The sequence below is a fragment of the Corylus avellana genome, chromosome 8 (assembly GCF_965113065.1).
Source record: "Corylus avellana chromosome 8, dhCorAvel1.hap1.2, whole genome shotgun sequence".
Taxonomy (NCBI): domain Eukaryota; kingdom Viridiplantae; phylum Streptophyta; class Magnoliopsida; order Fagales; family Betulaceae; genus Corylus; species Corylus avellana.
The window spans coordinates 1,891,500-1,912,512 of record NC_142497.1 but is presented as its reverse complement, the minus strand read 5'-3'; the positions used below and the strand labels follow the sequence as shown (position 1 = coordinate 1,912,512).

General features: G+C 37.3%; 2 protein-coding genes and 2 pseudogenes across 3 annotated transcripts; 2 read left to right on the top strand and 2 right to left on the bottom strand.

Annotated features, from left to right (window-relative positions):
- Positions 1-297: 297 nt before the first annotated feature.
- On the bottom strand, positions 298-4,758 carry LOC132163246 (serine/threonine-protein kinase Nek6). The gene is made up of 14 exons (XM_088519070.1): positions 4,548-4,758; positions 4,284-4,362; positions 3,496-3,561; positions 3,283-3,329; positions 2,957-3,002; positions 2,776-2,856; positions 2,653-2,695; positions 2,517-2,566; positions 1,738-1,819; positions 1,598-1,647; positions 1,404-1,477; positions 1,251-1,302; positions 508-1,173; positions 298-426 (listed from the first exon to the last, which is right to left on the bottom strand). Exons 1-14 carry the CDS (start codon positions 4,664-4,666, stop codon positions 298-300), a joined length of 1,584 nt encoding a protein of 527 aa, XP_088375196.1. The 5' UTR covers positions 4,667-4,758.
- LOC148583969 (receptor-like protein 3) lies at positions 4,707-7,074 on the top strand (annotated as a pseudogene).
- Positions 7,075-7,682: 608 nt separating this feature from the next.
- LOC148583968 (serine/threonine-protein kinase Nek6-like) lies at positions 7,683-14,565 on the bottom strand (annotated as a pseudogene). The gene is made up of 6 exons (XR_015912976.1): positions 14,457-14,565; positions 14,340-14,389; positions 14,141-14,214; positions 14,019-14,045; positions 8,645-8,669; positions 7,683-8,565 (listed from the first exon to the last, which is right to left on the bottom strand). The product of XR_015912976.1 is annotated as a serine/threonine-protein kinase Nek6-like (transcript).
- A 3,644-nt stretch (positions 14,566-18,209) lies between these two features.
- On the top strand, positions 18,210-20,396 carry LOC148583967 (uncharacterized). The gene is made up of 3 exons (XM_088519069.1): positions 18,210-18,563; positions 18,777-19,095; positions 19,492-20,396. The coding sequence occupies exons 1-3, from the start codon at positions 18,210-18,212 to the stop codon at positions 20,394-20,396; spliced, it is 1,578 nt and encodes a 525-aa protein (XP_088375195.1).
- The last annotated feature ends 617 nt before the right edge of the window (positions 20,397-21,013 follow it).

The following is a 21,013-nucleotide window of genomic DNA, read 5'->3' as shown; positions in this document are numbered from 1 at the left end:
ACTTGTATGCTCTATCATTCTCTCTTCTAAACCACCAATTCAGCCAAAATTTCCAACTATCAAAAGGCATCTGATTAGTACACTGATTGGCTTTATAAATTTAGGTCAAAGATCTCCTTATCCATCAAGAAACATATGAATCTAGGAATTTCAAAGGATTAAATTAAGGGTGAAATTAAAGGGTAAAATGTTTTACAATGATTTTCGGATTATGAAAGTGAACTTAGCTTTTGAAATCTAGAAATTTTGTCTACTTAATGAGATTACAAGTGAAGAACCATTGAAATTACATTTCTGCTAGGCTGCACTGCCAGTTTTACGAATATTCAATAGGCTCTGTGTCAGCCAAATTGCTGTTTCTCTTGATGACACAGCTTGTTCTTCACCAAAAGGTCTCAACACTCCTGCAAGTTCCTCAAGCTTGTCCTGTTTTAGTAAATCTGAACAGATCTCTAGTAGTGACTCCAGACCTTCTGCTCTTTGCTGAGTTTAGGGGTCCCATTCAACCCTTGTTTCATCACCATGATCCAAAGTCAGCGTACTCATTGATGAGATGTCACTAGAACCTCCATTTAATTCGTAAATATCTTCTTTCTCTGTTTGCTTACTAGAGATTGGACCATTTTCACATGGAAGTGTGACTTTACCTACTAATGGTGCATTTTCAGTGGTAGCATTTGTCAGATATGAGCTAGGGTTTGTTGTAGAATGTGAAGACCATCTTGGCTTAGAGGTACACCCTTGTTTCCTATCTGCATGTGCTGACAACATATGCACCAAGGCTGTTTCTGAGTTGGCATTTCCAATTTGTTCAACAGAATTGGAGATAACTCTAGAACCCTTTACTGCTTTTGATGTTTTCTCAGGACAGCTAGTGCAATCTACTATTCTTGTCTCAACTTCAATTTCAAGAAAACCACAGATGTTGGTTTCCTTTGCTGGGGCCTTACTGAATGCATGTGCTTTTCCTACCTGAACACTTCCCAAATTCTTTGATGGCCTTGCCTTTCCACCTCTGGTTTCTTTTCCAACACTAACTTTATTAGACAGTTGGGTTCCTTTTGGTCTAATTTTGCTGCTGCACTCAGACTTCACTGGTATAAAAACAGGTGATATATTGGAGCATTGAGCAAGGTATGGTTGTAAATGGGGATGCCTCAGCAGCTCTGCAGCCTAAAATGTGGTGAACGTTTCAGGAAAAGACATTGCTTTCAGAAAGATATGACAAGAGTTTGGCAATTTGAACTCACTGTTGGTCTGCGGTCAGGGTTCTTTCTTAACATGCTCTTGATTAATTGTTTCCTGCATTCCAAATTCCATCCAATCTTAATTGTATAATTCCTTTCTGTATATTTGCTTTTGTATACTAACTTACAGAAAAAAAAATCATAACATTCACTTACATTGCAGAAGAATACACAATTGGAAGTGGGGACATGTATGAACGGTTTATTTTGTTAACAAGTCCTGCCAAATCCTGTTACATTAATTTGTCAATAATCCGATTTACTTGTTAGCCAGCAATTGAAATATATAGTTCAATACTCAACTCCATCGCGTCGAAAATGCAATGGTTATAGGTCAAGGCAACACTTACAGGAGCTCTAAATGCAGGTTGATGTGCAGCTATTTCAAACATGCAGCAACCTGTCACATTAGCCAATGTTATTTCTGGAGTTGTAATACCACTGGGTTGCTAGAAATTACTAGTGAATAATGTCAGAAGATATATATAACCTAACGACCATATATCAGATTTGTATCCATACGGTATATCTGTTAGAAGCTCAGGGCACATGTAGAAGGGAGTGCCAACAACCTACATTGTATATGGATTACAATAAATATGTTAATATGAGCAGTCAGATTTCAAAAAGAACTTCAATTGTAGGAAAATTAACTATAGAAAAAACAGCTCTTAGGGTAAGAAGACAATCATTAGTAGAAACAGTGATATGGTCTAGTTAAATAGCCAAAAACACCTCTCAAAGAAGCTCTGAAATGTGGTGATTTTCCACATTTGACAACTGTTTCGTTTACTGGGGTTACAAGATTGAATCTTCAAAATTACAAAGGTTTTGTAAGTAGAACAATCTATAACAAAGTCTTGTTTAGTAATTCTACTTCTGAAGAGTTTTTCAAAAAGTTTTCACTTCGTTATCAAAAAACTGTGTTAATTTTTTTATTGCTTTCTTGGATTTTGGTTTTGATCACTGTGGAAATTTTCTTAGTAATTGTGTGTTTAACAACTTGGGGTCTAAATCCCGAATTTTCAATATCCATGACCTATCTTGGTGTGAGCTCTCAAAGGAGAGGAAGGAATAGGTCAAAGCCTTGATCCTTTTTGGCTAAATCAATTCTACTTTTTATTTTGATCTCCTGTCAGACAAGTATGACTTTTTTAAATGTATTTCCTCTTGGGATGCAGCAATTATCATTGTAACTGCTACTTTAATATCAAACATTGCAGCCAATTCACTAATACCATTGGGGCATAGAGGAAATTCAACCATTACCGAGGAAGCAAGGTCACCTTTGTTGAGTAGTTTTGCAAGTCCGAAATCACCTGTAAATATAATGTTGGATAAACATTGTTCAAAGACAAATGAAAACAAATATGGTGTATAAAAATTCATGTAAATGCCTCCTCACCTAGCCTGATGTCATTTCTCTTTGTAAGGAATATGTTGGAGCACTGAAATTAGGTGATAAAAAAGTTAATTACTGCCGCAAATATTCTGCTCAGAATAACTCATAGCAGCTAGAGGTATGTACCTTTAAATCTCTATGAAGAACATGGTTGGAGTGGAGGTAGTCAACCGCTAGCAACAGCTGGGTGAGCCATTTGCAGAGCTTCTGGATTAAAACTTAAAAGATTTTGTGTATCAGGTGCAAGTTGTCGTATGTAATTCCATGAAGGGACTTCCATTTCATGTAGTTATTTTATGTTCCCTACCTCTTCTGGAAGAAATGTTCCTCTAGCTTTCTTTATCATCTCAGCCCTGTATGATTAGTATTAGAAAGTCGCAGAAAAGTATATATACAGACTTCTTTGAGTAGAAAGTTCAAAAAAGAATTTCTAGTTCCAGCATTAGTTTTGCTTTAGATTCTTAAGAAAAAGGAGTTCAGAAGATAAGGCAAGAGTAAAAGAAATAGTGGGATGAATGATAATTCCGTGTCAAAGTTCCTTCACTAAGGAGCAATGGCCCTCAACTTGCTTAGAATCCAGCAATTTAGATACTTAATATGCTAAGTTCAAGGTTTTAAGTAGTGTTGACTTACATATCTCCTTCCTCACAGTAACTTGTCACAATGCACACACAGCATTCCTGTAATACATGAATCAAAACCAACCTGATAATAAGGTTCAGGGTTTTCAGGACATGATTTTCAAATTATAATGTTTTCTTACATTCATGCAAATAAAATGGAAAATTTAATCTAATTCTGATTATAGGGTAAAATTACAGAAGTAACACCTTGCTAATAGACTACCTTTTCCACCCATGCACTTTTGTACTCCACAATATACGGGTTATTTAGCTGTGCTATTATTTTCATCTGCAGCAGGACCAAATGTCAGAAGTTACATTGCTTCCTGTATGGATCTTGGATTTAAGTAACTTAAACAAATAAAATATATATAAAAAAAAAAACCCTTGGATTTAAGTACTACCCAAACAAAGTCTTGGATTTAAGTAATAAGTTAGCAAGCAGATGTTTCTCAAAATAGAAATTTAATTGTTTACAAACAAAAACAATCTGGTTTTCTTGTAAGATAGAAATGATTGAATCAGGACCTTACTTGAACATGATTTGTTTTATAAGCTCATACATCTGTCTTCATGACCACAAAAATGATTAAGTTCATTCCCTTTTTCCAAATTTAGAAAAAATTTCTCTAAAATGATTGACAGAATTGTCAATATGAAAATTTCCTGCCTTATAGTACCCTTTTCTTTTTGCCCAGTGCCTGGGGCTAGTGCTACAGAACAAAGTTCCTTAAAGAATGGTTTTTCATAGCCAGACTTAAAAGATCAAGAAGCAATTACACCTTCACTTTTGCATTTTGTCTTCTTGCTAAAACCTTAACTATACCTATAAAGTAAACTATTGCAGTCACTGAAATTTGAATGCAAGAAGATATCAGAGAAAGCATAAGCATAAACATGCTAAAATGTATGAGAATTTTTCTCTTCAGAGAATTCAATTTGATGAAAAATATAATAGGAACACTATTGCCAAAAACCAAAATTTCATTCTTCAAAGCCAAAAATTTATACTAGAAGGATAAGCTCTTGATGTGCCACACGCTTGAATTTCTCTGTTTGTTTAGACAATCGAATCTTTTTTAATAGATACCTAAAATGACCGTTGCAATAATAATAAGACAGTAAACAAAAACCAAAAAGTGAAGTTAAACTACAGAATTAGAACCAGTGTAAGCTAGTAAAGATGTTACTAAGAAGAGCTTTTTTGAGGTGAAAACATGTTTGAAATCATAATGAACATAAGGAATATGACTTTTGAAAGTGATTTTTTCTTACTTCTTCCTCTCAAATTTGTGAAGAACTAGAAATACAGCTCCAAATGTTCCTCTGCCTATCTGCTCTATCACTTCATAATCATCCATCTTTGATGTTTTTTCCTTGTCATTAATCTCCATGAGCACCCTTAAAGCTCAAGAAAGTAGCAGAAGTCCAGAAATGGCTATCTTTGGATCCTTGTTCAGTGGGTACTCCATACCATGCACAGCATATAAATGTATACAAGGCCACCATGTCATTAAATTGAATTTAATACCATTTCAGAAATCTCAACTCTTTGCAGGAAAAGATGTCACAGTAAAAGCTGGGTGTTGCAGAGGTCATAAAAAGGATTCATGCAACAGCCATGAAAAACGTAAGAGCATTGAACTATGCATTTACATACCAAGCAACACTATTTAAAGATCACCTACACAAAAACTACCAAAAGAATTATTGGGATTGTGAAAGCTCAAGAAAACTGTGAATGTTGGGAAGAGGTGGATTGAAGGAAAACAACCAAACATAAATGTGAATTAAAATTTGAACTGGAGAGAAAATTTAAGGTAATAGCAAATGGGAAAAGAAAAGCAAGCATTGCTTTCATTTTGAGATTTCTGGGAAATAATTACTAATTTACTACAGTGTTGTTGGTATGTCATTGTCTCATAACTGAAAATTTTCAATTGATTTTGACTTTTCAACAACTAGAGATCTATTTGGAATATATAGAATGTTGCTCCAAATTGGCCAAAGTCCAGTTGCATAATGTTAGCTTTTAATGTTGCTTCAACCATTTCATGGATAGTAGCTAACTATGGACAAATCCCATCAACAAGTCCTCTCATTAGAGGGTTAGAAAGGACACAAGATCAATGAATGGACCCACAGATCAAGCAGAGTATATCCCTGCAATGATTTGGATTATAAATTATTTTTTGTGGTATTGCTTGTTATGTGAAACAAATATAATCAAATATCAAGGTTAAAAAAAACAACAGAACAATTTAGTTAAAATAAGTACAAGGGGGACATGAGTATGTTGTTCTTTGTACTCTATAGAATTGTTGTTCTGTATAAAACCCTGGAAAAATTGCTAAACTGGTGCTTGGGACAAATAACTCCTTTGAGATTTTGAAAGTGATAAATAACTTTATGTGATATGCCTAAGTAACAAATAACTCTGCTGTACAAATTCCGGCCATTTTTTTAACGTATCATTGATGGCAACTCCTTAACAGGTTCTTTGTCCCCATCTTTAGTGAATTGCACAAATCTCACAAAATTGATCTTACGATCCAATTTCCTTGAAGGAAACATCTCTACCTTTAATTTCTCTAGTCTTCATCAACTTATTGTAATTGACCTTAGGGATAATAAGTTTTCTGGTAACCTGCCAGTAAGCCTTTACTCATGCAAGTCCTTGATTGCAATCCGTCTCGGCCTAAACCAACTCAAGGGACAAATCCAACCTGAGGTGCTTCAATTAAAATTCTTATCTTTCCTTTCACTTTCTTTCAATAGGCTAACCAATGTCACTGGTGCAATCAAGCTTTTGACGCGTTGCAAGACACTCACCATAGTCATCCTTGGAAGGAATTTTCTACACGAGGCTATGCCAGGTGATAATAATATAGTTGGTCCTAATGGATTTGAAAATCTCCGATTGTTTAGTCTTGAATCATGCCAACTGTCTGGTCAACTGCCTATATGGCTCTCTAGGCTTAAGAAGCTAGAAGTCTTGACACTAAGTTCCAATCGCATCACAAGTTCAATTCCTAATTGGTTGTCGACTCTTCCAAGGCTCTTTCGTTTAGACTTATCTGAAAACCTCATTTCAGGTGAATTTCCAAAGGAATTTTGTGGATTGCAAACATTAGTGTCACCAAAGGCTCTAGTAGACAATAATCATTGGCATTTACCAATATTTGTTGGCCCAAGAACTTATGTACAACACAATTTTCTATCAAGCCTGCAACCAGCAATTGTTATTGCAACAATAATCTTAGCGGCAACATCCCAATTGAGATCGGTTGTTTGAAGCTTCTTTCTATGCTGAATTTTAGTTATAATAACTTCTCCGGTAGGATCCCAAACCAAATTTCAGAGCTCACAAACTTGGAAGTATTAGACCTCTCTGCAAATCGATTGTCAGGCGAACTACCAGCATCATTAAATAGTTTACATTTCTTGCATCCCTTTAGTGTTGCAAACAACAATTTGCATGGACCAATACCATCAGGCACTCAGCTCCAGAGCTTTGATGCCTCTACATATGAGGGCAATCTTGGACTTTGTGGCCCCCCTCTTCCACATGAGTGCGCCCATATTGTTAGCAACAAGGGAGATATTTGGGATAAGGACGATGGGCCTAAAATCCTATGGTTTCCAATTATTGTAGTTCTTGGCTTCATTACAAGTTTTTTGGGGAGTTTGTGGTTCATTAGTTCTTAGCTATAACTGGAGAGTTGCATATTTCCAATTCATGGACAACCTAAAAGATAGGTGTATAATCTTTTTCTTTAAAATTGCATATTGGTTGTTTTAAAGTCAGTTATCAATTGGTTGTTATAGAGTCTGTCATCAACTTGGTTTCCTGAGTTTGAAATTGAATAAATTAAGGTTTTGTTAGTTTTCATATTTCCAATTTGTGTTCAATGTGATCACCATTTTGGAGAAAATTAATTAATCTTGGTTACTTTGTTTGTCATGCCATTTACTGTTGATCCGCGACGACAAGACACATCTTATTTGGTCATTATATGTTGCACAGCTTTCCTATGTATAATAAAAAGCAAGACAACAAACAAATTTTTCAAGAAAAAATGTAAAAACAGAACAAAAAGGCAGTGCTCAGTAATGCAATTTCACTTGTATGCTCTGGTATTGTCTCTTCTAAACCTCCAAATCAGCCAAAACTTCCAACTATCAAAAGGCATCTGATTAGTTGACTGATTGGCTTTTTAAGTTTAAGTCAAAGATCTCACTATCCATCAAGAAACAGATGCATTTAGGAATTTCAAAGAGTTATGAAATTAAGGTTAAAAGGTTTTACAATGATTTCTGGATTATGAAAGTGAACTTAGCTTTTAAGATCTAGAAAATTTGTCTACTTAATTAGATTACAAGTGAAGAACCATTCAAATTCCATTTCTGCTAAGCTGCACTGCCAGTTTTGCGAATATTCTCTTCAATTGCTATTTCTCTTAATGACAGCTTCTTCTTCACCAAAAGGTCTCAACACTCCTGCAAATTCCTCAAGCCTTTCTTGTTTTAGTAAATCTGAGTAGATCTCTAGTAGTGACTCTAGACCTTCTGCTCTTTGCCGAGTGTGGGGGTCCCATTCAATCCTGGTTTCATCACCATGATCCAAAGTGAGTGTACTCATTGATGAGATGTCACTAGAACCTCCATTCCATTCGTAAATATCTCCTTTCCCTGTTTGCTTACTAGAGATAATACCATTTTTCCTAGCATTAAATTCATTTTCACATGGAAGTGTGACTTTACCTTCTAATGATGCATTTTCAGTCTAAGCATTACTCAGATATGAGCTAGGGTTTCTTGTAGAATGTGAAGAGCATCTTGGCTTAGAGGAACACCCTTGTTTCCTATCTGCATGTGCTGACAACATATGCACCAAGGCTGTTTCTGAGTTGGCATTTCCAATTTGTTCAATAGAATTGGAGATAACTCTGGAACCCTTTACTGCTTTTGATGTTTTCTCAGGACAGCTAGTGCAATCTACTATTCTTGTCTCAACTTCAATTTCAAGAAAACCACATATGTTGGTTTCCTTTGCTTGGGCGTTACTGAATGCAAGTTCTTTTCCTACCTGATCAACACTTCCCAAATTCTTTGATGGCCTTCCCTTTCCACTTCTGGTGTCTTTTCCTACACTAACTTTGTTAGACAGTTGGGTTCCTTTTTGCTTAATTTTGCTGCTGCATTCCGACTTCACTGATATAAAAACAGGTGATATATTGGAGCATTGAGCAAGGTATGGTTGTAAATGGGAATGCCTCAACAGCTTTGCAGCCTAAAATGCAGTGAAAGTTTCAGGAAAAGACATTGCTTTTTTCAGAAAGATATGACACAGTTTGGCAATTTGAACTCACTGTTCGTCTGTGGTCAGGGTTTGTTGTAACAAATGCAAATCCAAGATCACCAAAGAAGTAGAAAAGTGCAGAATAGAAAATAAACACAACCACACAAGACGCCAAGATTTAAGTGGTTCGGCTTAACAAGCCTACATCCACTGGCGGAGACGATCTAGGAGAAATTCACTAACAAAAGAGTGGAGTACAAAGAGTAGTACAAACAAAACCACTCAAACCCAAAAGCCCCAATACACCACAATCTCACTCAAAAGAGAATTAGATACAAAAGAGAAAAATATTCTCTAAAATTCTCTAAGCATTTCAGCACTCCAAAAGTGAGATCAAAATGAAGAAATATGGTGTATCTCTTTTTCTCTACAGCACACAAGTCCCTCTCTCTCAGCAAGCTTTTCTTTTCTTCTTTCTCTCTTTTTTTCTTGCTAAAGTTGCTGCTGCCCTCTCCTCCTTCTTGATGACCGAATGGCTTCAAATAAAACAAAGCCAGCCTTTTCTCAAAGCTTCTAGAAGAAGCTCAATAGATGGAGAGAAAGAGAGACGTGTGGGAGAGAAAAAAACAAGACAAAGAGTATGGGATGCCATACTGCTGTGGGGCCCACGGTAAGACTTGTGAAAACAAGTCACAAAATCTGACAAATCTCCACCTTGACTTGAATTTCATCAAGTCTTCAACTCAAATCTCCTCAAGACGTCTCCTCCAACACCCCTAAGGGTAATTACAAATGACAAACACCAATCAAGCCCAAGCAATGCTTGAACTTGAGGATCGGAAGTGGCTTCGTCAACATGTCTGCTGGATTTTCCGCCGTAGCAATTTTCTTCACTATAATATCACCTTGTGTCATGACCTCCCGAAGAAAATGATATCTGACATCAATGTGTTTGGTCCTCTCATGATACATTTGATTTTTGGTCAAATGTATTGCGCTTTGGCTATCACAAAATACAACAGTCTCATCCTGTTGTAAACCCAAATCACTAACCAAACCTCTGAGCCAAATAGCTTCTTTCACTACCTCTGCTGCTGCCATATACTCTGCCTCCGTAGTGGACAAAGCAACCGTCGACTGTAAAGTCGCTTTCCAACTAATGGCACACCCCGAGAGAGTGAAAACAAAACCTGTCAGAGATCTTCTTTTATCCAAATCACCAGCATAATCTGAATCAACATAACCAGTAACACGAGAACTGATACCACTGCCTCTATCATAGACTAAACCAACATCTGTAGTGCCCCGTAAATAACGGAGTATTCATTTCACTGCCTGCCAGTGAACCTTGCTCGGATTCGCCATGTAGCGACTAACAACACTGACTGCCTGTGAAATATCTGGACGAGTGCACACCATAGCATACATGATGCTTCCAACTGCACTGGAGTAAGGAACATGTGACATGAACTGCTCCTCCTCCTCACTCTGTGGTGCTGACGCTGCTGAGAGTCTGAAATGAGCTGCAAGTGGAGTACTCACTGATTTAGAATTATGCATACCAAAGCGTTCAAGTACTTTCTCAATGTACTTTTTCTGTGACAAGTACAACTTTCCCGCTTTTCTATCCCTGTGAATCTCCATACCAAGGATTTTCTTCGCAGCACCCAAATCCTTCATTTCAAACTCATCACTCAACATAGATTTCAATCTCTTAATCTCCAACATGCTTTTAGCAGCAATAAGCATGTCATCCACATAGAGTAACAAATAAGCAAAAGAACCATCAGACAATTGCCTGTAATACACACAGCTGTCATAGCTACTTCTTGTGTAACTATGTCCGATCATAAAGCTGTCAAAGCGCTTGTACCACTGTCTTGGAGATTGTTTTAAACCATACAACGACCTCCTCAACTGACAAACATGATCTTCTTTACCTTCAGCAATGAACCCTTCTGGCTGATGCATGTAAATGGTTTCCTCAAGCTCACCATGCAGAAATGCAGTTTTCACATCAAGTTGCTCAAGTTCCAAATCATTTAAAGCAACCATGGCAAGCAAAACACGAATAGAACTATGTCTCACAACAGGAGAGAAAACTTCATTGAAGTCCATACCTTCTCTTTGACTATAGCCCTTTGCTACCAAACGTGCCTTGAACCTTGCATCTTCAACACCTGGGATTCCTTCCTTTTTCTTGAAGATCCATTTGCAACCAACAGTTTTAGCGCCTTTAGGCAATTTCACCAATTCCCATGTTTGGTTCTTATGAAGAGACTCAATCTCCTCATTCATGGCAACAACCCATTGAGCAGACTCACTACTTGTGACAGCTTCTGAGTAAGTGGAAGGTTCTTGGATTGCAGTGTCCTCTGCCACAGTAAGTGCATATGCTACCAAATCTGCATAACCATATCTCTGAGGTGGCCTAATCTGCCTCCTCTGTCTACCAGCCGCAATACTGGTCTCTTGCTCTTCTTGTGGACCATCATCATCAGAACTGGAATCATGAACATCTGTAACAGGCTGATCTTGAGTGTTATCTCGCACCCTCTGTGAAGCCTCCACCTGAAGCTCCACCTCCTTGCTAGAACCCTGCTCCTTTCCTGCAGAGACAATAGACTCCTTTCTCGGGTGAAGCATGGCAAATTCATCAAATACAACATCTCTACTGACTATAAACTTAGGTGATTTAGGATCAGAACACCACAATCTATATCCCTTCACCCCATCCGCATAGCCTAGAAATATACATTTCTTTGACCTAGGCTCAAGCTTACCATCATTCACATGACAATAAGCAGGACAACCAAAAGTTTTTAAAAATGAATAATCAGCAGGAGTACCAGACCATACCTCATAAGGAGTTTTACAATCAATGGCTGTTGATGGAGAACGGTTGACCAAATAGCAAGCAGTATTGACCGCCTCAGCCCAAAAATCTCTAGACAACCCAGCATTTGAAAGTAAGCAACGCGCTCTCTCCAAGAGAGTCCTGTTCATCCGCTCAGCTACCCCATTTTGCTGTGGAGTATGACTAACTGTGCGATGTCTAGCGATGCCTTCATCCTTGCAGAATTTATTAAATTCACCACCACAAAATTCCATGTCGTTGTCTGTTCTGAGTCGCTTGATTTTCTTCCCAGTCTGATTCTCAATTAATGTCTTCCATTGCTTGAAAGTGACAAACACATCACTTTTCTTCTTCAAAAAATACACCCAGACTTTTCTCGAATAATCATCAATAAATGTAACAAAGTATCGAGCACCACCCTTTGATGGAACCTGAGAGGGACCCCATAGATCTGAATGGATATAATCCAATGTACCATTTGTTCTGTGGATGCCTGTACTGAACTTGACTCTGCACTGCTTCCCGAACACACAATGCTCACAAAAGTCAAGAGATACTGTTTTCTGGTCACAAAGCAAACCTCGCTTGCTCAAGATTGTCATACCCCTCTCACTCATATGACCCAACCGCATATGCCATAATCGAGTAGTGTCTGAATCTGGATCATCTGAAGAAGACACAGCAGCTGAACCTGTTACCGTACTACCTTGAAGAAAGTAGAGGCCATCAACCTTGTTACCTTTCATTATAACCAATGAGCCTTTGCTAACCCGAATGACTCCACCTCCACCGGAATACTTGTATCCAAGGGAGTCCAAAGTGCCCAATGAAATAAGATTTTTCTTCAAATCTGGTATATGTCGAACATTCGTCAAAGTCCTCACAATCCCATCATGCATCCTAATTCTGATTGTACCAATACCAACAATCTTGCAGGCGACATTATTTCCCATCAAGACTGAACCACCATTGACTGAATCATAGGTAGTAAACCAATCCCTTTTAGGGGACATATGAAATGTACAAGCAGTATCAAGGACCCACTTGTCGTTAGAACGATCATTAGAAATGGTAACTGCAAGGACAAGGTCTGAACCCTTAGAATTTCCTTCGACAACACCAGCCACAGAAGAGGAACTTTGCCTGTCACCTTCCTCTTTATTTTTCAACTTCGGACACTCGGATTTATAATGCCCATACTTTTTACAGTAGTAACACTTTACTTTCTTCTTTGACCTGGACTGTGATCGGCCTCTTGATTTACTTTTACCCGAATCCCTCTCACTGGATCGACCTCTAAAATTAGAAGAATTTTCTGAACGACCCTTAACAAATAAACCCTCTGCCTGATTATCACTACCTTTACTATTCAATCTTGTCCTCAACTCCATAGAATTTAAAGCAGATTTAACATCAGCTAAGGAGATAGTATCTCTACCGTACAACATTGAATTAATAAAATTATCAAAGGCATCCGGTAGTGAACATAACAAAATCAAGGCTTGATCCTCATCATCTACTTTAATATCAATATTTTTCAGATCCAAAATAATTCTATTAAAGTCATCAAGATGATCACAAAGAGGCATACCTTCTTTCATCTTGAGGGTATATAACCGTTGCTTCAAATACAATCGGTTTGTGAGGGATTTCTTCATGTACAAGCTCTCCAGCTTCTTCCAAAGTCCAGCGGCCGTTTCTTCACCGGCAACTTCACTTAAAACTCCATCTGAAAGAGACAACAAAATTGCACTGTGGGCTTTTTCTTCAAGTTCCTTCATTTCCTCCGTTGATGATGTTGATGGCACCTCGCCATCCAAAATCTTCGCCAAGCCTTGTTGTTGTAACAAAGCTCGCATCTTGATGCGTCAAAGGCTGAAACTATTCTGACCATCAAACTTCTCTACTTCAAATTTTGCAGTAGCCATCCCGCAAAATAAATACCCGAGCTCTGATACCAGTTTGTTGTAACAAATGCAAATCCAAGATCACCAAAGAAGTAGAAAAGTGCAGAATAGAAAAATAAACACAACCACACAAGACGCCAAGATTTAAGTGGTTCGGCTTAACAAGCCTACATCCACTGGCGGAGACGATCCAGGAGAAATTCACTAACAAAAGAGTGGAGTACAAAGAGTAGTACAAACAAAACCACTCAAACCCAAAAGCCCCAATACACCCCTATCTCACTCAAAAGAGAATTAGATACAAAAGAGAAAAATATTCTCTAAAATTCTCTAAGCATTTCAGCACTCCAAAAGTGAGATCAAAATGAAGAAATATGGTGTATCTCTTTTTCTCTACAGCACACAAGTCCCTCTCTCTCGGCAAGCTTTTCTTTTCTTCTTTCTCTCTTTTTTTCTTGCTAAAGTTGCTGCTGCCCTCTCCTCCTTCTTGATGACCGAATGGCTTCAGATAAAACAAAGCCAGTCTTTTCTCAAAGCTTCTAGAAGAAGCTCAATAGATGGAGAGAAAGAGAGACGTGTGGGAGAGAAAAAAACAAGACAAAGAGTATGGGATGCCATACTGCTGTGGGGCCCACGGTAAGACTTGTGAAAACAAGTCACAAAATCTGACAGGGTTCTTGCTTAACATGCTCTTGATTAATTGTTTCCTGCATTCCAAATTCCATCCAATCTTAGTTGTATGATTCCGTTTTGTATATTTGCTTTTGTATACTTACAGAAAAAAATCATAACATGCACTTACAATGCAGAAGAATACACAATTGGAAGTGGGGACATGTATGATCGGTTTATTTTGTTAGCAAGTCCTGACAAATCCTGTTACATTAATTTGTCAATAATCTGATATATTTACTTGTTAGCCAGCAATTGAAATATATAGTTCAATACTCAACTTCATCGTGTCAAAAAGTGCAATAGTTATAGGTCAAGGCAACACTTGCAGCAGCTCTAAATGCAGGTTGATGTGCAGCTATTTCAAACATGCAGCAACCTGTCACATTAGCAAATGTTATTTCCGGAGATATGACTAGTTAATAATGTCAGGAGATATTTATAACCTAATGACCATATATCCGATTTGTATCCATATGGTATATCTGCCAGAAGCTTTGGGCACATGTAGATGGGAGTGCCAACAACCAACATTGTAATATGAGCAGTCAGATTTCACCAAGAACTTTAATTGTAGGAAAATGAACTATTGAAAAAACAGCTCTTAGGGTAAGAAGAGAATCATTTGTAAAAACAGTGATAGGGGCTTGTTAAATAGCCAAAAACACCTCTAAAAGAAGCTCTGAAATGTGGTGCTTTTCCACATTTGACAACTGTTCTGTTTACCGGGGTTACAAAATTGAATCTTCTGAATTATAAAGGTTTTGTAAGTAGAACAATCTATAACAAAGTCTTGTATAGTGTATTCCGTTGCTGTTGGCTAGCCCTCAGAGTAATTCTACTTTTGAAGCGTTTTTCAAAAAGTGAACTTTTTGAAATGAGAGAAGATTGCAATTATTATTATTATTATTATTATTATTATTATATTGCACTTTGATAACACAACATCAACTTCTCTTTAGCACATGGCAGCCCAAAACGCATATAAAAAACAAGAAAGAAAAGAATATTTCACACTTATTCCCTTTTAAGTCTTTAGAACAAATTCAAATTAACACATAAAACGAACACTCATCTTAATGGTTGCCAGTTGCATTCCACCATTTAATCTAAGATCATCTCTTCTTTACACATCATCTTGAGATATACACTTCTTATTAATCACAATTTTTCCTTTACTTTCCCCAAATCAGCTTCAACTCTTCATTTCGTCTTCTTCCTATCTTCACTCTTCACACTTAAATGTAACCATAAATCATCTCAAATCAAACATAATGTCTAATGCTCCTTACACCTAGTGACCACACCTCCGCTTAGCTCCGCTTCATGCAGCAGTGGTCATGACAATGTTCACATAGAGAGGCAGTTACGTGACATGAATATAGGTCTTGTTTGGTATAATATTTCTCCTCTCACCCTATAGATCTCTCACATTAACCTTGTTTCCTTGATGGTCGTATCATTAATAAAATTTCTTTATTGTGTTTCTTTGAATTTTGTTTTTAATACTTAAATGCAAAATTTAAATAATCCGATGTAAGCTGAGCTCGACAAAAATTTCTAAGCTCAAGCTCGAGATCGAGCTTGAGCTCGGTACCCATCTTAGCAAGCCAAGCTTGGACACGAAATGAGGCTCGTGTCAAGCTCAAGCTCGAGCTCGGGCTCGACAAAAAATTTAACGAGCCAAGCTTGGGCAAGCACTACCCGCTCAAGCTCGGCTCGTTTACACTTACCCACACACCATCTCTTTCTTCTTCCTTCTAACCCCCTGAACTAACAAACCAATGCCCCCATCCCCCAACTGAATGACGTCTCCGGAATCCATCAAAATACTATTTTCAGAAGAAAAATACTCCCAATTGAAACAGAATAGTCGTCCTAGGTATGGTCATTGCAGAAAAATTCCTCGCAAGAATGAAAAGAACAGCTACGAAATACTACCAATCACAATAGAAACTTAGTCTTACCCATCGCCTGAATTTTCTCTTTTGTTGGTGGGTGAATCAAGGTTCCCCAGTTGAATTGATTGTGTTGTGACTTGTGGGTTTTTCCTTTTGATGTGTGCTTGAGAAATGGAGTTCCAGTGTTTTTACCTCTTCTTGCTTACGTGTTGAATTCTTAGTGGGTGCTGTAAAATTGGGCATTTACGCCAAGTCCTGTTTGAAGGTTTTCTCCTTTTGCAATGATATTTTTTTTTTTTTTTTGTTTGGTCCTAGCAAGATGCAAGAAAGGAAAAGCGTGTCTCAGCACTAAGAAAAGACGGAGAAGATTTTCAAATATGTAGCTGTGAGAGTCAAATGGCTGATCATGATCAGTGACCACGAAGTTTGCTGAATGAGTCTTTGACACCTACTCTCTCCACAATACAATGAAGTCTCTGCTGAAGTCAAGCATTAATTCTGCAAACTAGAACCTTCTAACCTAGTCCTTGGGATATTCAAATTCTAAAAAAAAGGCATTGGACCTTTTCTATGCCGTCCAAGTCTTTAATTAAAACTTTTTTTTGGCATTGGACATTTTCTAGGTCATTTTCCTCTCAATTTTCAGCATGAAAATCTGGCATCTTAGTTTACTCAAACTACAAAGTCTGATCATGATCATGACTTTTTGCTTGCCAAACGTCACCACCATCATTCTATAAGGGAAAAGAATTTTGTTGTAGAACGACTGGCATTGACGAGGAGGACTGAGGGAGGGACGACAACAAAAGCCAGAAGATTCTTGTGTTTGGTAAGACTCATGATATTATTATTATTATTATTATAAGCAAGAAGATACTGATAATGCTGATATTATTTAAAAATCATAAATATGATCATCCGCTACACTAGGCTTATATATATATATAGATAAATTGGTTTTTCTAAATTCAGGTTTGTTGTCAAATTAACCCCTTTAAATTTGATTTGGTAGTTTAGGGACATTGTCCTAATTGAAAGTTTAAAAATGATATTATCAATTGAGTGGTGATTTAAAAAGGGTACGTTGACTTTTCCCATATATTTACAATTAAATATCCTATTAATCTAACTACTGGGCCAAACTTTGTTCTCTATCAGAATACTTGGAATTACCAAACTGAGGTTCTTTTTATGTTCACAAATTCCTCTTCTTCTGCGTAGTTGAGAATAAGATGAGTAGCGTTTATAGTTGTATTTCGCCCAAAAACTAGAATTTGGTGATCACTTTCGTAATATATATATGGTTGCACTACCTTGCTTTCAAGGATTCAGTAATGTGAGTTTATTAAGAGCTTATTGGGATTGCATGAGTAATGCTAGAAATTCCTCTTGTGTCACTCTAAGAATGATGTGATTTCTAAAATCACTATTTGTCTTGTTATTAATCATTATTGAATGTTGATCAAATGCTGATTTTAAAAGACACCTCATTCTTAGAGTGATACAAGAAAGACACAAGAATGACTTCTAGAATTACTCAGATTACGTTGGAAAACAGAGCTTTTGTCTATGGAAAATGTTAGAAAGAGCTTTTTTAGAAGAAAAAAAACCTCACTTTTAAGCTTTTTTCAAAACCCAGTTTTGAGTTTTTTTAGAGAAAAAAGTAAGTGTTTTCTTTTCTTTCTTTTTTAACAAACTGACCCATATTTGGCACATTGTTGTTAAAGGCTCATCTCCAATCACCGCCACTGACACCTACCGTCTCCAACAAAAGCAAAACCAAAGCCTATATATATATATCAAACTCTAAGATTTCATAAATTTTCCCCTTAGTTTGACTGGAAATGTTAGAATATATATATATATATAATTATGAGATTTGATTGTATTGATTTTAGAGATTACTCATCTACCCGTTCAAAGAGACTTTCTAGGATTTTTTTTTTTTTCCTTGTATCCTGCGCAGGGCTGAAAGCGGTAAATAAGCTTTAAAGCTGTTCAACACGTCCAACAACAACATATGTGGAAATTAAGTTATATATATGGAAAAGAACTTTCTTCCTGGAAAGTTACACGCACGTGCTTCCAAGCCATACCAACCAAAATCAAAAGATATATGTACAGCGAGCTTGAATACTTTCCATGAAATTATGCCCCCACTGATGACTTACAATTTGGGCAAAGTTGAAGCATACAGAACTCTCTGTTGACATGATTATATGTATATATATATATACTAATCCTTTCAGGATACTTCATATCCATTCTTCTTCTGGTTTCACGTATTAAAGAAGAACCATGCTAGATTTAACCCCTTTTCATCACCTCTTCATGACCTTGTTTCTCTTGGGCATTTTCTCCACGAATCATGCCTGCAACCAAATAGACCGTGACTCTCTCTTGTCCTTAGCCATCAACGGTACATCTTCTCCTCCTCTATATTGGTCTTCCATTGATTGTTGCCAATGGGAAGGCATTTCTTGTGATCATAAACGTCAAGTCACCCATATTTGGTTACCTTCTATAGGCCTCAGTGGGAGTATATCTGCCTCTCTTGGAAACCTCACACATCTCTCCCACCTCAATCTATCCAACAATTCACTTTCCGGTCCTCTCCCTAAAGGATTATTTTCGTCTTTGAATCAACTCAAGGTACTTGATTTGAGCTACAACAATCTATTTGGAGATACTTCCAGTTGGCCTTCCTCCATTCAAATTGTTGACATATCTAGCAATCAATTTAGCGAGACAATCCAATCATCATTCCTTCAAAGAGCATGGAGGTTGACCGACCTCAATGTCAGCAACAATAATCTCGCAGGCCCGATTCCTTCCTTTCCTTGCATCAACTCTTCATTGGTCAAGCTCCTCGATTTCTCCCATAATCATCATAGTGGCCATATTCCTCATGGACTAGGGGCATGTTCCAAACTCAAGGTTTTCCGGGCGGGTTTTAATTATCTCTCTGGATTGCTTCCTGATGATATATACAATGCAGTAGGGTTGGAAGAAATCTCTTTGCCTTCCAATGATCTTTCAGGACCCATTAGCAATGACATTGTGAACCTTGCCAAACTCAATTACCTTGAGTTATATCGCAATAAATTGAGTGGCAAGCTCCCAATAGATATCGGGAAGCTTTCCAAATTAAAGCACATACTCCTTGATGAGAACTCCTTAACAGGTCATTTGCCCCCATCTTTGGTGAATTGCACGAATCTCACAAAATTGTTCTTACGGTCCAATTTTCTTGAAGGAAACATCTCTACCTTTAATTTCTCTAGTCTTCATCAACTTACTATAATTGACCTTGGGATTAATAAGTTCTCCGGTAACTTTCCAATAAGCCTTTACTCATGCAAGTCCTTGACCGCAATCCGTCTAGCCCGAAACCAACTCGAGGGACAAATCCAACCTGAGGTGCTTCAATTAAAATTCTTATCTTTCCTTTCACTTAGTAGCAACAGGTTAACCAATATCACATACGCAATCAAGATTTTGATGCGTTCCAAGGCACTCAGTGTACTCTTCCTTGGACGGAATTTTCTACACGAAGCAATGCCGGGTGATGGCAATATAGTTGATTTTGATGGATTTGAAAATCTTCGAATGTTTAGTCTTGCTGAGTGCCAACTAACTGGTCAGCTACCTATATGGCTCTCTAGGCTTAAGAAGCTAGAAGTCTTGAAACTAAATTCCAATCGTATCACAGGTTCAATTCCTAATTGGTTGTCAACTCTTCCAAGGCTCTTTTATTTGGACTTATCTCAAAACCTCATTTCGGGTGAATTTCCAAAGGAATTTTGTGGATTGCAAACATTAGTGTCACCAAAGGCTCTAGTAGACAAAAATCATTGGGATTTACCAATATTTGATGGCCTCGGTACTTCTAAACAGCACAATTTTTTCTCAAGCCTGCAACCAACTATTTCAGTTGCAAACAATAATCTTAGCAGCAACATCCCAATTGAGATCAGTTGTTTGAAGCTTCTTTCTATTCTGAATTTCAGTCAGAACAACTTCTCAGGCAACATTCCAGACGAAATTTCAGAGCTCACAAACTTGGAAGCATTAGACCTCTCTGGAAATCGGTTGTTTGGCGAAATTCCAACATCACTGAGTAGTCTACATTTCTTGAATGACTTTAGTGTTGCAAACAACAATTTGCATGGACCAATACCATCAGGCACTCAGCTCCAAAGCTTTGATGCCTCTGCATATGAGGGTAATCCTGGACTTTGTGGCCCCCCTCTTCCACATGATTGCGACCATATTGTTAGCAACAAGGGAGACATTCGGGATGAGGACGACGGGCCTAAAATCCCATGGTTTCCAATTACTGTGGTTCTTGGCTTCATTACAGGTTTTTGGGGAGTTTGTGGTTCATTATTTCTTAGCTACAAGTGGAGAGTTGCATATTTCCAATTCATGGACAACCTAAAAGATAGGTGTATAATCTTTTTCTTTAAAATTGCATATTGGTAACTTTAGAGTCTATTATCAATTGGTTATTATCGAGTTTGTCATCAATTTGGTTTCCTAAGTTTCAATTTGAATAAATTAAGGTTTTGTTAGTTTTCATATTTCCAATTTGCGTTCAATGTGATCACCATCATGGAGAAAATTAATTAATCTTGATTATTTTGTGTGTGTAATGCCATTTACTATTGGTCAGCAATGACAAGTCACAACATATTTGGTCATTATATGTTGTACAGCTTTCCTATGCATAATAAAAAGAGAGACAACAAACAATTTTTTCAAGAAAATATGTGAAAACAGAACAAAAAGGCAGTGCTCAGAAATGCAATTTCACTTGTATGCTCTGGCATTGTCTCTTCTAAACCTCCAAATCAGCCAAAATTTCCAACTATCAAAAGGCATCTGATTAGTAGACTAATTGGCTTTATAAATTTAAGTCAAAGAACTCATTATCCATCAAGAAACATATTAATTAAGGAATTTCAAGAGTTAAATAAGGGTAAAAAGTTTTACAATGATTTCCGGATTATGAAAGTGAACTTAGCTTTTGAAATCTAGAAAATTTGTCTACTTAATGAAATTACAAGTGAAGAAGCATTGAAAATCCATTTCTGCTAGGC